The sequence below is a fragment of the Drosophila bipectinata genome, chromosome XR (assembly GCF_030179905.1).
Source record: "Drosophila bipectinata strain 14024-0381.07 chromosome XR, DbipHiC1v2, whole genome shotgun sequence".
In the NCBI taxonomy this organism is placed as follows: domain Eukaryota; kingdom Metazoa; phylum Arthropoda; class Insecta; order Diptera; family Drosophilidae; genus Drosophila; species Drosophila bipectinata.
In genome coordinates, this window is record NC_091735.1 from 18,534,577 (window position 1) to 18,553,695 (window position 19,119).

General features: G+C 35.9%; 3 protein-coding genes across 5 annotated transcripts in view; 2 read left to right on the top strand and 1 right to left on the bottom strand.

Annotated features, from left to right (window-relative positions):
* Positions 1–19,119, top strand: part of LOC108133603 (fibrinogen alpha chain-like) — a 204,949-nt gene that overhangs the window by 45,221 nt on the left and 140,609 nt on the right. The gene's annotated exons all lie outside the window — the stretch shown is intronic.
* Mnr (Membrane-bound Notch regulator) overlaps positions 1–19,119 on the top strand; it is a 137,157-nt gene that overhangs the window by 27,084 nt on the left and 90,954 nt on the right. The window lies entirely within an intron of this gene.
* LOC138927775 (fibrinogen alpha chain-like) lies at positions 3,467–4,270 on the bottom strand. The gene is made up of 3 exons (XM_070283089.1): positions 4,183–4,270; positions 3,624–4,131; positions 3,467–3,512 (listed from the first exon to the last, which is right to left on the bottom strand). Exons 1-3 carry the CDS (start codon positions 4,268–4,270, stop codon positions 3,467–3,469), a joined length of 642 nt encoding a protein of 213 aa, XP_070139190.1.

Here is a 19,119-nt window from a genome sequence, read left to right on the forward strand (position 1 = left end):
TCCTGCCATCAAACATGTACAACTCTTTCCGTTTCCTTTTTACCATGTTCGCGATTTTATGCATATGTGTGTGTGTCAGTGTTTGTGTGACAGTGTGTGTGTATGTGTGTGCCGCCATTTATTTCGCTTCGCCCTCAGTCTCCGGAGTCTGCGACTTCGACTGCGACTGCAACTGCTACTGCGACTGCTGCTTCATCTGACATGATTTCCGCATGTCGTTTGAGTTTTTCTTGCCGGCGACTTTTTCTTCTTCGTTTGCTTGTTTTTCCTATTTTCTTTTACTTTTTGATGCTTCTGATGCTCCTTCTTACTTGGCTTCTTTTTTACATTTTCTCCTTCATTGGGGCTCGTTTTTGACACAAAGAGGGGTACAGTTGTGTTTCAGTTATTAGTTTGAGAAATTCAGTTTTAAAATATTGGAAATATTCGAAATAGTTTTGAAATTTTTATTGGAAAATATTTCAAAAATTTACATAATTCTTTTATAAATAATATTTAAAGAAAGACACTTGAAATATAAAGTTACTAGTCAAAGTTGAAAGACAAAATTTAAAGCAATAATTAAAGGATGATGTTAGTAGACAATATAGAAACATAAGACTGAAATACAACATTTTCAAATAATATTGTGAGACAAGATTGAAAGACCATATTGAATGAAAATTTTAAGATCCGATTGAAATATGCGCTTGAATAATAGTACAAATTTTAATAGAAAATTATAAAAAAAATATTGAAAGAAATAATAGAAATGATTGAACGACAAGATTGAAAGACAAAATTGAATGAAAAGATTGAAAAGTAAGATTGAAAGTAGTGATGAACGAAAATATTGAAATATTTAATATTAAAAGAAGAGATAATTTCATAATTGAAAGACTATATTTAAAGACAAGATTGAAATACCATATTGAATGACCATTGAAAGACAAGATAAAAATGTGCGATTGAAAGAAAAGATTGAAAGACAAGATTGATAGACAAGATTGAGAGACAAGTTGATGAAAAGATTAAAAGACAAGGTTGAAATAGGATAATGTTTTAAGAAACTATGGAAAGAAATATGAATTGAAAAGTAATATTGAAAGGCAAGATTATATGGAATGATTTAGTTAAATGATTAAATAAAATCCTTAAAATATTGAAGAATAAGACTGAAAGACAAGATTGAAAGAAAATATGGAAAAATACATACATATGATTGAAAGTCACAATTGAAAGACTATGTTTTTTAGAAAAGGTTGCAAACAAAAAAAATAAAACAAAAGTAAAGATTGAAAAGCCAGACAGAAAATAAAAAATAAAGATACGATTTAAATATGCAGTTGAAAGTAGTGAAAAGATTGAAAACAAAATATTGAAAGATAAAATTGAAAGATAAGGTTAATAGAAATTATTGAAATATATATTATGTACTAAAATACTCTGTATTTTAGAAAATCGTCTTATTTTAGCTTCTCTTTTTTTTTTGTCTGTAAAGTACAACAATAATAATTCTAATTTGGAATAAAATATTAATACAAATACATAGTTTCGAAAGCTTTAAAGTCTTATATTAAAATCATTATAGAACTAATATCTTGCCTGCAATAGTGTCTTACATATATTTGGCAGTTTCATTCTCATTTTTTTTGGGAGGCTGCTCCTCAGCTCAATTTCATAGAAAAAATGTCAGTTTATGTTGATGTGTGTTATGCTCTTCCTGTCGCGCTGCTGCTGCCATTGATATCGCTGACGAAATTGAGAATTATTATGTTTAAACGTGTGTGGCATCGTTGTCGTTTTTCTGTTTTCTGTTTGGATTTTGTAGCCCAAGGCGGCATTTTGCGGAGAGTTCTGGATGGGATTCTGACATGCGAGTTGGCATTGCATGTGCTGTTGCCTTCTGTTGCAGACTTTGCGGCGCTTTCTTCAAATTAGATTGCCTTGTGATGACTTTAATGCAAAGCCCACTCACAGAGACACCCCCGCCCAGGGCACAGGGCACTCCAACACTCACTCGAACACCCACACTCGCGACATGTCAGCTTTGCAAAAAAAAAAAAAAAAGATGGCGGCACCGAAAATGGGCTAGACCAACAAAAAGGGGTTTTTTTTTTAAATAAATTTATTAAGATATATTCTTATTGACTTTCTTTCTAATTAGAAAACTAGAAAGGGACACGCCAGATCCAATCAAGTCGAGGAGCAGTTGTGCTTTTTTTTTTTTGGTTTCTGAACATGAGTTTTCCATTTCGAACTTGGGGTGGGGGAAAAGTCAGGAGGAGCCGTACGCTCCGGATGACTCTTGTTGGCAGTTTATACAAATTTCATTCAGTTTTTCCAGTTTTTCATTCAGTTTTGTGTTTCAGTTTCTGTTTCGGTTTCTGTTGGAGTTGTGCTCTTTTAACTGGCCTCTGTATGTCTGTTTGTTTGCCTGTTTGTTTGTTTGTTTGATGTCAACATGGCCTAGGCATATGAGCAGCAGTGTACTGAAGTTGCTGCAACACAGCTGCATGCATTGCCAAGTGGCAAGTGCATCCTGCCATGTCCTTCTCGAAATTCAGGCCCTATTTTCAGGACCTATCCTCCACTCTCGTCTGTCCCCTTCTGCCTTCATTAGCCTTTGGCAGTAAGTCAGAGTATCTCGCTCGCTCACTGTTCACAATCAGGAGGCTGTATTTATGCATCCGTATCTAGTATCTAGTATATGTATCTGTGTATCTGTCTATCTATGTGTGTGTGTGTGTGTGTGCTCTTAACAAAGAGCCTTTTGTGCGAAACACATACAACAACAACAACAAAAACAAGAACAAATAAGTACAAAACACAAGACACAAAACGAGCCACACATGCAACATGCAACATGGCATTGACTTTTGTCCCAGCCTGTCTCAATTGTTGCCCCATCCGTATTGATTGGCCCTGTGGCATCTGGAATCGGAGCCAAGGCAATCACAGGAAGCCAAATCCATCCAAATGACTCACCATCTCAATGTGGCTAGAGTTCATGAGAAGGTTAATCAAATTAGATCTTTGGAAGGACTGGTACTTGGGGTGGCTAATCGGAAAAATCAAATTAATATTCAAAATATAAATATAGACTTTTTGAATAATTAAATTTAAATATGAATACCCGGTACTATTGGAGTTTATTATTATAGTGTTAAGGAAAGTACCGGATATCATACATTTCCTAATCCTAAGATGTCTTTTATTTATGAATTTTAAATATTGGAACATCAAAAAGTGGCTAACACCCAATGGATATCATTCTCCAGCTGCTAAGATTGTTAAAGTCACTTCCCAGGACTTAACCAGAGTCGATTGTTTATTTTTATTACAAAACAGTTTTATTATCTTCATTGTCTTCAAAATATTATTTTAGAAATAATTTAATTAAATTTCAGTGCATTTTAAGACTACATATATTTTCCAAAAATTTTTCATTTTTCAAGTCCGTTTTAAAAGGGTTTTTGGATTTTCTTCAATCGGTTCTTCGGATGTAAATGAAAATGGTATCATCTTTAGGGCTAATAGATCCAAAAATGAAAAAATATAATTTAAAAATTATATTCAGTTAGTTATTTATAAATGTCCAGTTGGGGATGAAACAAAAGGAAACTCCAAATTAGAATACACACCTCATACTAGGATCGAACCACCAGCCATAGCCCACTTCCTTCGCAAAATTACGACCAGGAACTCCATCCTCATCTCGATCGAAGGTCGAAAATTTGGAGCCCTGCTTAGGGATTATCCATACGCCGTCTCCAGTGCAATTTCCAATATTTTTCACCTTGTAACCTTCGCATCCATCGCCCACAACAAAGTTGTCGCAAACTCTTTTCCCCTTACTGGTCCATAAACGCACTTCATGACGGCTTCCACTTGTCAGACGGTGCAATCGATTGAGTCCAATAAAGAACTCATCTAAATATTCCGTTCCTACATTACCGAATCCACGTTCATAATCCTCAAACGTGCGATTAAATTTTTTATAATTATAATATTTTTTATAAACCCTTAACCATCCAGATCCAACATCCGAACGTGACATACAAACCACTTTAAACGGGTCTGAGCCTGGTAGTTGGATTTCACGGAGGACTAAGTAATCTTCTTGGTCTCGAGGACAAGGATCGGGAAAATCTGAAAAATTCGATGTTTTATTTTGCAAATGATTGGGTTCTTCCGACTCACCTATGGTTTCTGTTTTCGGCGTCGTCTGATTATTAATATTAGCCAGTTGATTTGTTAAGACTTCTCCAGACTTAACTATTTCTCCCATTTTGTCAATGTCTTTGCTAAATTTATTTGTCAACGTTGCAAGTTCACTTTTTTCTTTTAGTTCCCTAATTTGGTCTTTTAGGAGGTCGATTTCGTTATTTTTCTGATTTATTAGATTGTCAACTTCCTGCTGCTTCGAATGCAACTGCGCATATTTAACTTTCTCATCACTAAGTTGGCTGAGCACTTCAGTATATTTATTTTCCATTTCCAAATGTCTTTTCACCAAGTCCGAATATTCTTCTTGGCATATTGATAACTGGGGATATTGTTTCAGACCCTCTTTCTGCAATTCTGTGTAATCAGCCCTGCACTTTAAGAGCTGTGCATCCCTCTCGTTACTTTTCTCGAAGTATCGAAGTAGAGGTTTCACGATCGGATAACAAACTGAGGCACATTCATCTTCCTGCTCTTCGGAGAGGTAGCATGACTGTGGAATTTAAAGTTCAATTAGTTTTAAAAATAAATCACTCAAAACGGCTATTACTTCTTCCGATCCCAGTGAGGCAGTAATTAGGAAACACGCAGAAAGGAGGGCCACGGGGAGTATCATATTGTACTTTTGCTATCGAACTAAAATTTCTACTGAAAGAGTCTCTGGAAATATTACAACTGATGCTGCGAGTCTTAAACTCCGGCTTTTTAAAGCCATCCACGGCCTTAGCGTGAGCTTAAGACTGAGCTTCAGAGTTTCTGATAAAGAATTAAGACATACCCACACATATAGGTATAAGTATAGACGTCAAAGGTTATTGGAGATTATAGGGAGGTGATATATATATATTAGCTGTATGTATGTATGAATACATATTTTCCGAAAGTACTTTTCAAGCTGCAATATTCGCCTTATCTCTAACAAATGAATTTGGCGCTAAAGGGGGACTTGTAGTCTAAGAGTAGTCTATTTAAAATAATCGGGAATGAAGGAATGTACCGGATATCATACATTTTTATATATATAATCAAACTTAAGACAAACTTTTAATTATTTATTAATATAATATTTTATTTCAAGATTATTCAAGATCTTTCAAGAAAATTAAATAGTATGCACCCGGAACGTTCAGAGTCCAATATTGCACAAAGTTTCATCAAAAGTACCGGATATTATACATTTTTTTAATTAAAATAAAACCCATATTTAACTTTGTGTTGAATCTAAATGTTTAATAATTGCATGATGATTTTTTAGTAAAAATTATAAATTATTCCTTCAAATAGACTAATTTTAAAAGGAAACTATTAGTTATCTTAATAGTCTTATGAAGAAAATAAAGTAAAGTTTGAGGAAAGTTACGGATTATCTAGTTTTTTTCAATTAAAATTAAACTAAATTTGTACCTTTATAATTTCGAATAGAAATATTTTTTTTTATAGGAAAATGAAGAGTTTTAAAAGTAAAATATTTGTGCTATATCCTATATGTGTGCTCGATACTTAATCGCTACTTATCGAGAAAAAAAAGTAATATTTTTTTAATTTTATGGGTATCTTATTTTATTTTTCAATTAAAATCAAATTATTTTGTACTTAATTTTAAATATTATACGAATTTTTGTTTAATTTCAAAGATAAATATGGAATAATATATTATATAAAAATAATAGCTTCGAAAGTACTGCATAAGTACTATATAGTATATAATTATGGTTCTATCATGGTTCTATAAAGAGTCAAGTTGTAGTATAGGGTTGAAGTCCTCATCAAACTAAAGGCTAATATTTATTTAAGTAAAAGTTAAAAAAATATTTTTAATAAATATAATACAAAGATGATTTTATATTTTAAAACTAGATCTTCTAAAAGAAATATAGAAAACCTTAGAATACCTCTTATTTAAAGGATTATTCAAAAAACTGCATATTAAAAATGCAGTTACCAGCAGACTTAAGTAGAAATCCTCCTTGTAGACAGACATATATTTTTCCTTCTCAGTTCAAATATTTGCCCAACTGAAGCCTTGTTCCTGATTTTTCCCAGAGACTTTCCTTCAGTTTTTTACAATTTTCCTGTTTTTTTTTTGTTGGCTCTCCTTGATTTCCATTTAGTTTCTCCGCGCACCGTTGCCACACCGTGGAGAGGAAATATTAATTATGCCAACTGCAGCTGTTGGGGATTCCCCGCCTGTATCGCCCCGGCTCGAGTCTGTCTGTCTGACTGCCTGTCTAAGGACATGGCAAGGATATTTGTCTGAAGATTTCGCCGTAGTCTGGCTAATCAGAAATTGCTGGCGAATATTTTTTTTGCTGGAATTTTTGCCATAATTTCTTTAAAATATTTATATCATTTTTGTTCAACAAATGGTTTTCAATTAAAATGCAATCCAGACGGATTTAATAAAGGCGTATGCATGTGTATGCCATTGTGGGCGTTGGAGTGAGGGCGTGGCGTGTCTCCAACTGACGACAGGCAAAATAACTTTAAATTAATTAAAAACGCGCCAGGCAAAAATGTTTTAAGCTTGCGATGACAACAAACGCGGGCGCCAGATCCAAGGAGGCCAGATCCTGCAACAGGAATTCTCAGGGGTATGACGTGAAAGAGGACTTGGTGTTGCACAGAAAGGACAGGACATCCCGGGATGAGAATGAGGAGGAGGATGGCAACTTGTACGGGTTGTTGCCAAGGCGCATCAATGTCGCGCAAATTAATTGAAATGAAGGCAGGAATTCCTGCCATCCCAAGGACTATGCCGAGGTTCAATGGTAGCCAAGCAGAAGAGGTTTTGCGCGAGAAGGGGCCTCTTTTGCTCCGAAAACCTTCAACCGAAACGCGTAAAATGAAATAATGAAGATGCGTTCTCATGTCACATCCTTTGTGAGCAGGTGGAGGGGGGTGGCGAAAAATAGTTTTAGGCACCCTGCCCATCCTTCCTCCCATCCTTTCTCGAAGCCTTTCAATGAAATGGAAATTTTCAAGCATTCCTCGAGTGAATTGAAAACTGCACTTACGGTGCACTTAACGATGCTGATGCTTGGGATGGGGAGGGGGAAATTTAATTTGAGGAAATTAAAAGGGAAATTAGAGCTAAAAGTTAGTGCTATCGATAATTATCGATAAGTTGGTTATGTTTTAAGGTTTTCTGGTTAAAGCTTGGGCTTTATTTGTTGAATCTTTAAGGGGAATGTTAAATAATGAATCGGTAGGTTGATTTTTTATTCATATTCCTTGAAATGTCTTAACAAATAATTTTTTTTTAATTATTTCGATTGTTTTCTTTATGAGGATTTATCGGTAATGAGAATAAGCATCCATTTCATAAATTTCTCTTAAGAAACACCTTTGAAAATCGAGAAAAACCCTGGGGAGTCCTATATGGTCTACTGAGAAGTATATATCTCCGTCAGTATTCATCCAATTCTTAAACGGAATATCATTAAAGATCCGTGGATTACTTCTCCACATTTTTGCATCAAAACCTGAATAGGATTTTTTGCATCCATTTTTTTTCAATTTTTCTGGGGGAACCCCTTTGAAAATCGAGGAAAACCTTGGGAAGCTCTATATGCCCCACAATTTAGTTCATATCTTTGCTAATATCCATCCGATTCTTAAAATTATAAATTTTAAATATTTTTAAATCCATTCTCTATCGATACATATATATTAAAATATAAAAATTAATTTTCGATAATATTTTTTTTGAATTTTTCTGATGGACCTTCTTCCAAAAATATGGAAACTCATAGGGAGGCTGTATCTTTGGCTATATTTTTTCGATCCTCAAAAGGGGGATCAACTTTAACATCGTGTTATTTGATTTTTTTTTTTTAAATATTGTAAGATCTCTTACTAGGACCATATCTTAGCGAACTTTGTAAGCCTCATTTAATTTAGAATCTTAATTAATTCGAAATATTTTGAAGTCGTGCTTGTAAGCACTTTCCAATGGAACACGTTGAGGATAAATCTCCTGAGGCAGAGAGACCTGATTTATAAACTAGCAGCGATTATTTATGATCCAAAGCCAAGTCCAAAGCCCTTTTGGCCATTGCCCAGTTGGAGAAAATTGCTGTGCGACAGAGAGGGTCATGTAGGCGGTGGTGGCAGAAAGAGAAAGGTGCCAGGCAGAGCTTAAGCCAAAACATTACCGCACGTCCGCAGAAGGCAAAAGCTTCGCTTCAGTTCTCAGTTCTCAGTTGCATGCCCTCTGACCTCCCCGCCAAAGTTGCAGCCAACAAATGAAATTAAGCAAATAAATTTTGAGGCGGATTAGTTGAGAGGGGACACACACTGCATAGGAGGTGGGTGGGGCATTAGAGGGTGTTACAGGGTTGGGGGTCAGAGGTCAGAGGGAACTACCAAAAAAAACTAAAAAGATATAAAAATAAAATAAAGCAAGTGCGGAACGTTTTGCGGCTTAGCGAGTTATCTGGCAAGTCGTTTATACAATCCTACATATATATATATATATATATATTCCAGATATATACAAAGGGAACTGCCATCCCAACACCATACAGCTAGCCAGCCAGCTCCACTTCGCCACAGTCCTAAAAGAAAATTGCACACGAAATTGGAGTTTTCGAGTTGAAAATTGCAAGTCGTGCGCCGTTGGCTCTGCGCTGCTTTCCCCACCACATTTTCCCCACCATTTTTCCCCACCACATTTTCCCATCGAGGCAATTAAAATGTTGAGCCCCCGGAGAGCCCGGGGCCCAGGCCAAAATGCGTCCGGACTTTGAAATTCTGGGGAAGGGGTACTGCGACTGCTACTGCGACTGGGACTGAGGTGGACTCTCCAGTTGAGGTTTTCCCATTTTCTGCAATTTTCCGCACTACATATGTGTGGCAGTGGCAAGGAAAACAAATCCAAGCTCTCCATTCAGGAGAAGAAATACAAATTCGAAGTTCGATACTCGACTTTGTGATACCTGGTTTTTTTCTTTAAAATTTTTTTGAAGAAAATTTTTTTAAAAGGGGCTTCATTTTTCAAGAAATAAAATATAAATTATATTTTAAACTCTACAAGTACCGGGTATAAATAGCAACAAGACAACTCTATTTTCTTAAAAAAAAAAGTAAGAAGTTTGAAACATGACTGTATGATACCTGGTACTTTTTTCATTTTTTTTCTTATAACTTTTGTGAGTAAATGTTTTAATAGTTATTTTAAATAATAATTAATATGCTACTCTTAATATTTTATATTTTAAAGAAATACTATATAAGTACTTAAATAATATACAAATACCAAAATACTATATAAATACCTTATGAAATACCACATGCTCTGGCTAAAGGGATACCCCTACAAGTTCCACTCGCAAATATCAACAGAATAACTCTGTTTTATTCCTTTGCCCCTTGAAGAAAATAAGGACATAAATTTCAGGCAAAAGCAAATCAATCAACTGGTTTATGGAAATCCCCGGGAAATATCCACTTGATACCACCCATCTTTTTTTTATGATATTTGTACGTTTTTATTATGACTCGAGTTAAGGTTGATGAATTTGTGGAAGATGTAGAGGATTTGTTACTCGCTGACTTAAGTTTATGATTTGAAAAGAAAGGAGGTCTCTTTGTTGCGGTAATATACAAATATAGGGGGATTATAAAGTCAAAAGAAGTATTTTTGAGTGAGTGAAAGTGTGAGAAGTGATTGCAATTAAACCAAGAGCTAATCAACTCAATGGCCCTTAAATAATAATCCATTGTGGGGGTTATCTGAATTGAATTATTTTTTTTTTTTTTTTTTTTTTTTTTTTTTTTTTTTTTCGCGGTCTTTCAGAATTTGGAAATGGCTTGTGCATCAATAAGAGCATCAGCTAGCATTCCTGTATTCATCATAAAGCTTAGAGGCCCAGACGACCGAGGGGCGCTCAAGAAACGATTTGTTAGAGTATATTAAGTTATTTGTTAATTATTAAGCTAAGAGGAGTTAGTAAGGAAATTTAAAATTCTATATTTTAAATTAGATGGACAGGAAAGAGATGTAATAGAGTAGAGACCATTGTAGTTCGAACATAATACCCTAAAAGGGTCATGCAGTGCATATGTCGAACTACAACGGCTAAGGAACAGAGGACTAAAGTTTCGAGTCCTTCTATTAGGAATGTTGAAATTTAAGCGTGTTAGTAAATGCTGGCTATCTACATCCCCGTTGATAAGGTTTTGCAGAAAAACTACACCGAGCATTGTCCTACGATTTGTTAAGCTAGGTAAGTTAATAAGTAAAAGTCTGCTACTGTAGGATGGAAGCTGAAGATTTGCATCCCAGTATAGACCTCTAAGTGCAAATATTAAAAAGTTCTTTTGTACGGATTCTATGCGGTCCTTATGTACTCCATATTGGGGACTCCAGACACATGAACCGTACTCTAGTATCGGACGGACCAAAGAAATGAATAAAGTTTTGGTTATATAGGGGTCATTAAATTCTTTTGACCACCTTTTAATAAAACCAAGGACTCCTTTAGCCTTATTAACCATTAAGGAAATATGGTCGGCAAATTTAAGTTTTATGTCTAATAGGATGCCGAGATCATTAACCTGGGTTAATTTTTCTAAGGCAATCCCATTAATGGAATACGTAGCTTGCAGAGGGCAAGAACGATAAAAAGACATATGCTTGCATTTTGATCCATTAAGTATTAAATCATTAGCCAAACACCATTTTTGAAAGTTATCAAGGTCAGACTGAAGACTGCATTGGGCAGAGATGGATTTATACTGAAGACAAAGCTTTACATCATCTGCATACATAAGAACTAGAGAGTTCGTTAAAGCAGGGGGCAAGTCGTTTATAAAAAGCGTAAATAATAACGGGCCAAGATGACTTCCTTGAGGGACGCCGGATGTAGCACGGACCAGACGGGACTGTATGTTTTTAAATAAGACTCTTTGTGTCCTTCCATCTAGGTAGCTGGAGATCCACGTTAAGAGGTCTTTAGGAAAACCCAGCATATTCAGTTTACTCAACAAAAGTGAGTGATTAACTGAATCAAATGCTTTGCTGAAGTCTGTGTAAATTACATCGGTTTGATATCCCTTACAAAAGCCGTCTATGACAAAGGATGTCAACTCCAATAAGTTTGTGGTGGTGGAGCGACGCTTAATAAAGCCATGCTGACAAGGAGTGATGATCGAAGAGCAAAGGTGTTGCAAATGAGGGGTAATTAATTTTTCAAATAACTTTGGAATTGCCGACAACTTAGAGATGCCTCTGTAGTTGGCAGCCTCGGACTTTTTCCCCTTTTTATGTAGGGGAATTATAAATGATTCCTTCCACTTAAGGGGAAAAATCGAGGTTTCCAAAGATAAGTTGAAAAGTCTTAGAAGAGGTTTGCACAGAGCCCTGGCGCAGTATTTTAGCACACAGCCTGGTACTCCGTCGGGGCCTGGCGAATAAATGGGTTTTACCCTTAAAAGACCAGATAATAAGTTGCTCTCAGAAAAAGACGGACAGAAAATAAGATTTGCTGCTTGAATGTTATATGCATAAGGCTGATCAGTCAATTTAGGAGGAGAATAAGTTGTTTGAAAAAATTCTGCGAATAGATCGGCAATGGCCTGATCCGAAGTCGCAGAGGAATTTTCAAACATAAGCAGAGGTGAAAAAGATACGTGTTTACGCTTAGTGTTTACAAAATTATAAAACTGCTTTGGATCCTGAGTAAATTGAATCCGGCAGCGGTCAATATAATTCCTATAACATTCAGCGTTATGCACGGTAAAATTCGACCGAGCTAGTAGGTATCTTGAGAAATCAACACTACTGCAGGTTTTTTTATATTTAAGTAAAAGCTTATTTTTTTTATTTTTAGGTTAGTGAGGGACCTTGTATACCAAGGAGGATTTGTTGAAGCGGACGGATGTTTCCAAGGCACACATGAGTCAAAAAATGTATTTAAAGTAAAATAAAATTTTTCTAAAGTGACATTAAGATCAGTGCACGCCAGAATATCAGACCAGTCAAATGTATCGATAAGGCTATTAAGTTTTTGAAAATCAGCTTTACGGAAACAGCGAATCTTATTTACCACGCTCGGAGACATCTGATCGATACCAGGAGTGGTTTCGATTGAGACCTCCAGCGTGGGGTGATATGGATCCTCTGGGGCTGAAAGGGGAAAAGCTCTGGAGAGAGCGGTACCATCTGGATCAGATACAAAACATAAGTCTAAGAGCCGACCTAGCGAATTTCTGACATGATTGATCTGACCTAGGGACATGTCAAACATGCCCGCGGTGAAGTCATGGTAAGTTATAAGTGACAAAGATGGTGAGTTATCGACGTTGGACCACTTTAATTCTGGGATATTAAAGTCGCCCACCGCTACGAGTTGGTCACGATCCGTCATAAGATTAGAGACGTATCGAATAGCGGACAAATGCTGCCAATATGTGGGCGGTTCAGACATAGGAGGTATATATGAACATGTAATGTATAAAGCTTTCACGGACATAGTGATTTTAACGCAAATAAATTCTATGTCACCAAACTCTTGGGATTTCACCTCTTCAGAAGCAAAAGTAGAGTCTACCGAAATGAGGACTCCACCTCCTCTTCGCTGAGATCGATCCCGTCTAAAAGTGGTGTACTTACTTGGAAAAACTTCGGAGCTAAAGATCTCCGGATTTAACCAAGTTTCTGTAAATGCTATTATATGGGATACAAAGAAAGAACTATCAGAATATAGCTTGGGGAGTTTGCTACGTAGCCCCCTAGTATTCTGATAGGTAAGAGTTAGTGAGGAAATTAGTTTTTTGGGTTAGAGGCCAAAGAAGAGGTGGAGGGTTGGTCAGTGGTTCCGATATTGGGAAGTCTCACTCCCACTGGTTTATTAACTTTTTTTTTAACGGAACTAGGCTGATGTTCTTGGACGAAAAGATTCTCTGGCCAAAAACTGGGAGAACAAATCGTCTTGAACATCAGCGCGGGCACACGAATCTTGAAAGAAGACGTGCGCCTTGTATAATTGTATTTAAATTTTTGTATGTCCTCCACCTTTATATCGGCTTTAGTTTTGGCTTTGATATAAGCCGAGATATCAATCTCTGAAGTATCAGGGGCAAGCCGAGAAACAAATATATGTTTCGATGGAGGAATCACCTGTAAGGGTTTTGGTGTCGCAGGTACAAGAACTGCAGCATCAGTCGGTGCCGGTGGTCCGGACTGTGGAATACCCTTTTGGGTGACCCTAATGGGGGTTTCGTTCCCTAGGACCTGTGGCATCACTTGAAGGGATGCCATGGCGGACATATCGGACAATTGCTCATTATCCCTGAGAAATTCTGACGAATTTTTCTCAGTTAAGGCCCTTGGGGTGGCCAGAGTTATGAGCGGCTGCATTAATGTCGGCTGAGCTGGCTGAGGCGGATCAGAAACAGCGGATTTCTTACGCTTAGGGGACTCATTTAGCAGCTGAAGGCCACTAAATTGAGTGTCAAGCGCACAGAGCTGGTCATTGATTTTACGAAAACCAGTGATCAGCTCTTTAAATCCATTTTTGGTCTGTCTCATGAACGACCTCATTTCGCCTTGCACAGCACGACAATTTTCGCAACAATAATGTATCCCAGACCTACGGGAAATGGCATCCGAAACTGATGCAGTGAAACCGGCACACTTGGCGTGCACGACGTTTTCACATAACCAGCAATGGATACTAGGCTGGGATGTGGAAATCGTCTTGTTGCAAGACTTAATGGCACAGACCAGTTTAAATTCCATTTTGTTTATTATTATTATTTTTTTTTTTTAATTTAATAAGACAAAAATTAATATTTAAAAAGTTAAAAAACACAATACCTTGAACCACTGTGCCAAACAAGAAGCCGAAGCGGGAGCTTTGAAAGAGTGCACAAGAGAAATGCAGAAAATATAGATAAGCCGGGGAAGAAGCAGAGCTGAGCTATGCTTGGAATAGAATTTAGACAAATTATTAATTCGATTCCAAATATACCAAAGCACTCGCGAAGCGATACGGTTTAGGCTTTGAGATTGTTATGATTCACAAGATTAATTCACAAAGTATGTAAACACCGGTTTACCAATATTTATCAAAAACGCAGTGCGCACAAAAAAACACGACCGTTCGCTTGAAAGAAAGAGAGGGAAGTTAAATGCATCTTGCAAGTGCATTTAATAATAATATTAAGTATGGAGTCCTTTCAAACTAACAAAAAACGGATGGCAATTTCTTACTTTTTCTTTTTTCTTGTCATTGCAGGTGAGTGCAGCTTCTTTCATCTTCATTTCGGTTCGTTTCATTTCCCTCGGCTAAGCCCGGCCTGGGAAAAACATACGGAAAATAGTGAAAAAGCCGAAACTTTTTGTCCTGTCCCCCCGCCCATCCCCCCTCTCCCCTGAGAAGATAACTTTGTCAGTCGGTTTTTTCATCCCCACCCTGCCCCCCTTTAGGTAAGTAAGTAAAAATTTATCCTTAGGATGCGTTTTATTTTTTTTTGTTTTCTTGAGAGCTTTGAACGAAATATGTCAATGATAAATGGCATAATCTTTTTAGCCCACAACAGTACTCGCATTGAGATTGTCTTGCCGTTTTTGGCCAAAAAAGAGTCTCCCTCCTTGGAGCTCCCCCCCCTAATGATAATGCACAAAAATTATGCTAATAGCTTAATGCCATCGCACTTAAGCGCTAAGACAGCAGCGACCAAGATGACAGCCCCCCAGACCGCCCAGAGCGGGCCAGGACCCCAACCACCTTGCTCTCTAGGACCCCCCCTTGGTCGAGACGGCTGCCGTGATTCTATAGCACTTTGGTTGCTTCTGATACTCTACTTAGGGGGGGGCTTGTGGTTTTTGGGGCAGCTTTATTATTCACCTTGGTTCGAGTTATAAGAATACCATACCTTGTTTTGGGGGAAAATTCTTATTAAAGTATAGACCTTGGAATAATTGAAATATTATAGCAATTTTATATAAATTTTTAAAAGATTGTTTATGGAAGTTAAAAGATTAAAAGTAAGGAAGCTAAAAGTCTAATATTATGAAGTATTAGGGTGTATGAAGTTAAAGACTTTCACTTAAAGGTGTATAATATAACAATACCAACTTATAGGAATAAAAACGGAATTAATTATTATAGGAATTTAATAAAAATAAACGTAGGTATCTAGTTTAAGGTTTAAACTTTAAAGTAAATGCTATAAAGTAATGTATTATACTCTTACAATGCTGGAGAAATAAACTTTAAAGTACCAAGTTAGAGGTATAAAGTTGAAGGTATAATCTTGTAAATATATAGCTTAGTGTTTAAGCTTAAAGGTATAAACTTAAAGGTGTATCTATTATTGTATTGAAAGAAAATATAATTTTCTTTAATTAATAATTATCTATAATTATCTAATAATTATCTATTAATTATATTGATAGACCCAAATAGATACAAGAACAGATATATAATATTCTCAATATTCTGAAGGTATAAAGCTTAAAGTATTATTTACTATTTGTATACAATTAATTTATTCAATCTTAAAGCTGTTAGATGGTATGGTATAATATTGATAGGTATCAAAAAGTTACAAGCTTATAAAGAGGTTTAAAATTGCAGCTATACGGTTTTAGGTATAAAATTAAAGGTATTAATTGAAGGTATAAACTTAAAGGTAAAAAGTAAATGAATTCAAATTATATCCCTGCAATGCTTGAGGTATACAATTTAAAAGATTGACTAAAGGTATAAAAAATCTATTTAACAAAAATTAATTTATAAAAATTAAGTTTCAAGTCCTGTAGATATCAAGTTAAAACCCTGAGGTACATATCTACATACATCCAAAGTTAAAGGTATACCATTGATGGTACAAAGTTATTTATTTATGGTGAATATTTATTTAAATACGTTGCATTTTTAAGGGGGTTGTTCTCAATAAATTATAAAAATGTTAATTATAAAACAAGACGAGAAATATATATACAACATTTTTCGTTAAGAGCCGTTTCGTTAAGACTCTCTAAAAAAGAGACACAAAACTAGTATTTATTAGGATTTATTTTTTATTAGGAAAAAAGAGTGCAAATAATTTTTTATAAGGGCATCTAAGAACTTGAATTCTTTCGAAAAAGTCACCGCATTAATTTAGTTTTGCCAGCCTTCTGTTGTCGTTTGTCTGTCGACGCTCTCCAGAGCAAAAGAACCAAAAAAAAAAGAAACTTGGCCCAGGACTCGGACTTTTGGGTTGGATTTGCTTGCCAGACTGGACAGGCTAGCCAAGCTGGCCAGGGTGGCCAGGCTGGACGGGCCAGTTGTGTTAGCTGACCCCAACACGAGACATTTTGGCAGCTGCGGCCACAGCAACAACAATAGCAATTGCAGTGGGCGCAATTGCTTTTTGGCCAGGCCAGAACAGACAAAGAGAGAGAGAGATGAAGAGCATAAGCAAGTTTTCTGGCCTAATGTTCTACGACTCCGGCATCAAAAACTTACGACCAACGGCAAACTTTCGTGAAAGAATCATTTTTGGATTGGCACAGATGTGACAAGCGGATATATCCAACACAGCACAACACAAAGGGGCATTCTTGCCATTTTTTCCTCGGACTCGCATTCGAGGAAATGAAATGATCATAAATTCCAAGGGAAAAGCGCTAAGAAAGCGAAAAATACCGGCCAAGACTAGCTGGGATTTAAGATTAAATATTTAATAAGAAATGGGAACAAGAAACCTATAAGAACTATGAGGCTGTAAAGGAATAAGTCAGGTATTTCAAGATGAAAGGATTAGAAATATGTGTTTTAAAAACATAGGCAGGAACTAAGTAGTCCTTTTAAGGGAACATTTTATAAATAAAATAAATATTTTGAAATAAAAACAAGGAACCAAAATAAAATGCTTAAAAATATTTAATAAATTTATTAAATAGTGAAAATATTAAAGGCTTTAAATGAGTTAGAAGAAAAACATATCTATACATAAAATGTTTACAATATTCATTTAAGAAAGTTTAAACTTAAGCTTTAGCTTCCTTCTTCTTAAATACAACCTAACTTAAATTTTTTTCATTTAAGGCCTTACAATATAAACGACGTTAATATTAATACCTTTAAAATTTCGTAAAAAAAACCTTAAAAAAATAGCCAACATCTTGAACCAAAATACGCAAAAAAAACGAATAACTTTCTACCAATAAATACCTAAAATCCCACAAAAAACACCCACCATAAATACTAAAACCTTTATCATCCAAAACCAAACCTCAAAAAAGCTAAAAACAAAAAAAAAACACTGAAAAATATTTTCTTTTAAGATGAAAACAAACAAAAAAACTTAAAAACGCAACCAAACGAACTGTAAAATTAAAAAGAAATACTCAAGTATTCAGAGCAAGGACAAAAAACGGGTTATAAAGAAAAGAAAAACAAACAAAAATAGGAGAAAAAGAAGTAAAGAAAACTAAGGGAAAACTAAAATGAAAAACCGGAAAAACCAAAAGGGAATTGGGAAGCTGGGAGCGAGAGAGAGCAGATGAAAAACGCTTTAAGCGCTGCGTCAGCACAAGAAATGATTTTTTAAGTACGCAATAGCCGCCCCCCCTACCGAAAAAAACCCCTTAAAAAAACACACACAGACACACTAATAGTGAGGATGCAACAAATAACGAGAAAATATCCATCAAGGGGCCTGGTCACACCTACAAAAACAGAAGAAAACCAAAAGAGATATATATTTAAGTATATAGGGATATCGGGAGTAGAATGCACATTAGAGACGAAAAGTCCGAGATGCGTTTGCCAAACTAAATGATTTTTGGCTGGAAATCACTTAGCAGCAGATGAAAAATGCCGAAATCAGCTGAAAAGCATAAAGAGACGATGAGCCGGAAAAGCGATGTGGCATGGCACTAAAGGAAATCAAAGAAAATGTGGATAGGGGCGGTTTTCCCCAAAGAGTTGATGGAAGCCGCAGACGAAATATCAAATGATTTGCAGCAGATTCTTAGGTGCAATATGGACGGCATGGCCAGGACCTTAATATCCTGAGGGAATTGGAAAAATGGGGAATATTAAAGGGGGTTTTTAGGAGGAGGCCTTCAAGAAAGGCTTAAAATAATAATTGAGACTGGGATTGAATTTCTTTACGGTTATTGATGAGTTTAATTTTGAGTTTTACATTTTTATTCTTAACAATACATTTATTTTCGCGTTTTTGCTAGTAGCATCATTTGGTATTTTTTTTTAAGGGGCTTTAAGGCTTAAATATGTTTTCATTTGGTATTTTTTCAAAAAATACTTATTTTGAAATATCTCTTCTTTTTAAAGTATTTTCAATCATTTTTTTTACTTTGTGTGAAACTTTTATGAAATAATGGTAACAATGGTAATATTTATAAATAAATCTTGTATTTTTAAGAAGAAATCTTAAATATATTTATTATTTTTACTTATTTTTTTAAATTTCTAAAAAAATTTTTAAGATCGACGCTATATGAGGAAAGGCATAGGGATTACGCTATAGGTCTTTACGTATAAGGTATTAATATCCTTATTTATCTGAAAACACGTTTCTGAAATGGGAATGCAACGCAGGAAAGGACCTCCCCTCCACCCCTCCACCCCCCACACACACACACACACAAATATAGCCTTCAGCGATATTAACACACACCCACATGCACTTTGAAAGAGGGAGCTTGCTTTTGGAGTTTATTGGTCCTGGCATTCAAGGATGATTTCGGGTAAAGGATGAAAGGATGGATGGATAGATGGATGGGTGAAATGGGTGGATGGGTGGATGGACAAGGGAGTGGTTGGAATAGGTGGAATGGCCAGTTCATTTCATTGGCATTATGATTGGAAGCTGTCGTCGTTTGCCTCAAATTGTGCAAGTTATGTGAGGATGAGGATGGGGAGTGGGAGGAGGAGGTGGTAGTGTGTTCCT

Bases quoted from the DNA above. Each gene is read 5' to 3' on its own strand.
- LOC138927775 (XM_070283089.1), bottom strand. From the start codon at position 4,270: ATGGGAGAAATAGTTAAGTCTGGAGAAGTCTTAACAAATCAACTGGCT. The intron at 4,132-4,182 runs GTGAGTCGGAAG...CGAATTTTTCAG, and splicing joins GCCGAAAACAGAAACCATAG to ATTTTCCCGATCCTTGTCCT. The intron at 3,513-3,623 runs GTGTGTATTCTA...TGGATCTATTAG, and splicing joins TGGTTCGATCCTAGTATGAG to CCCTAAAGATGATACCATTT.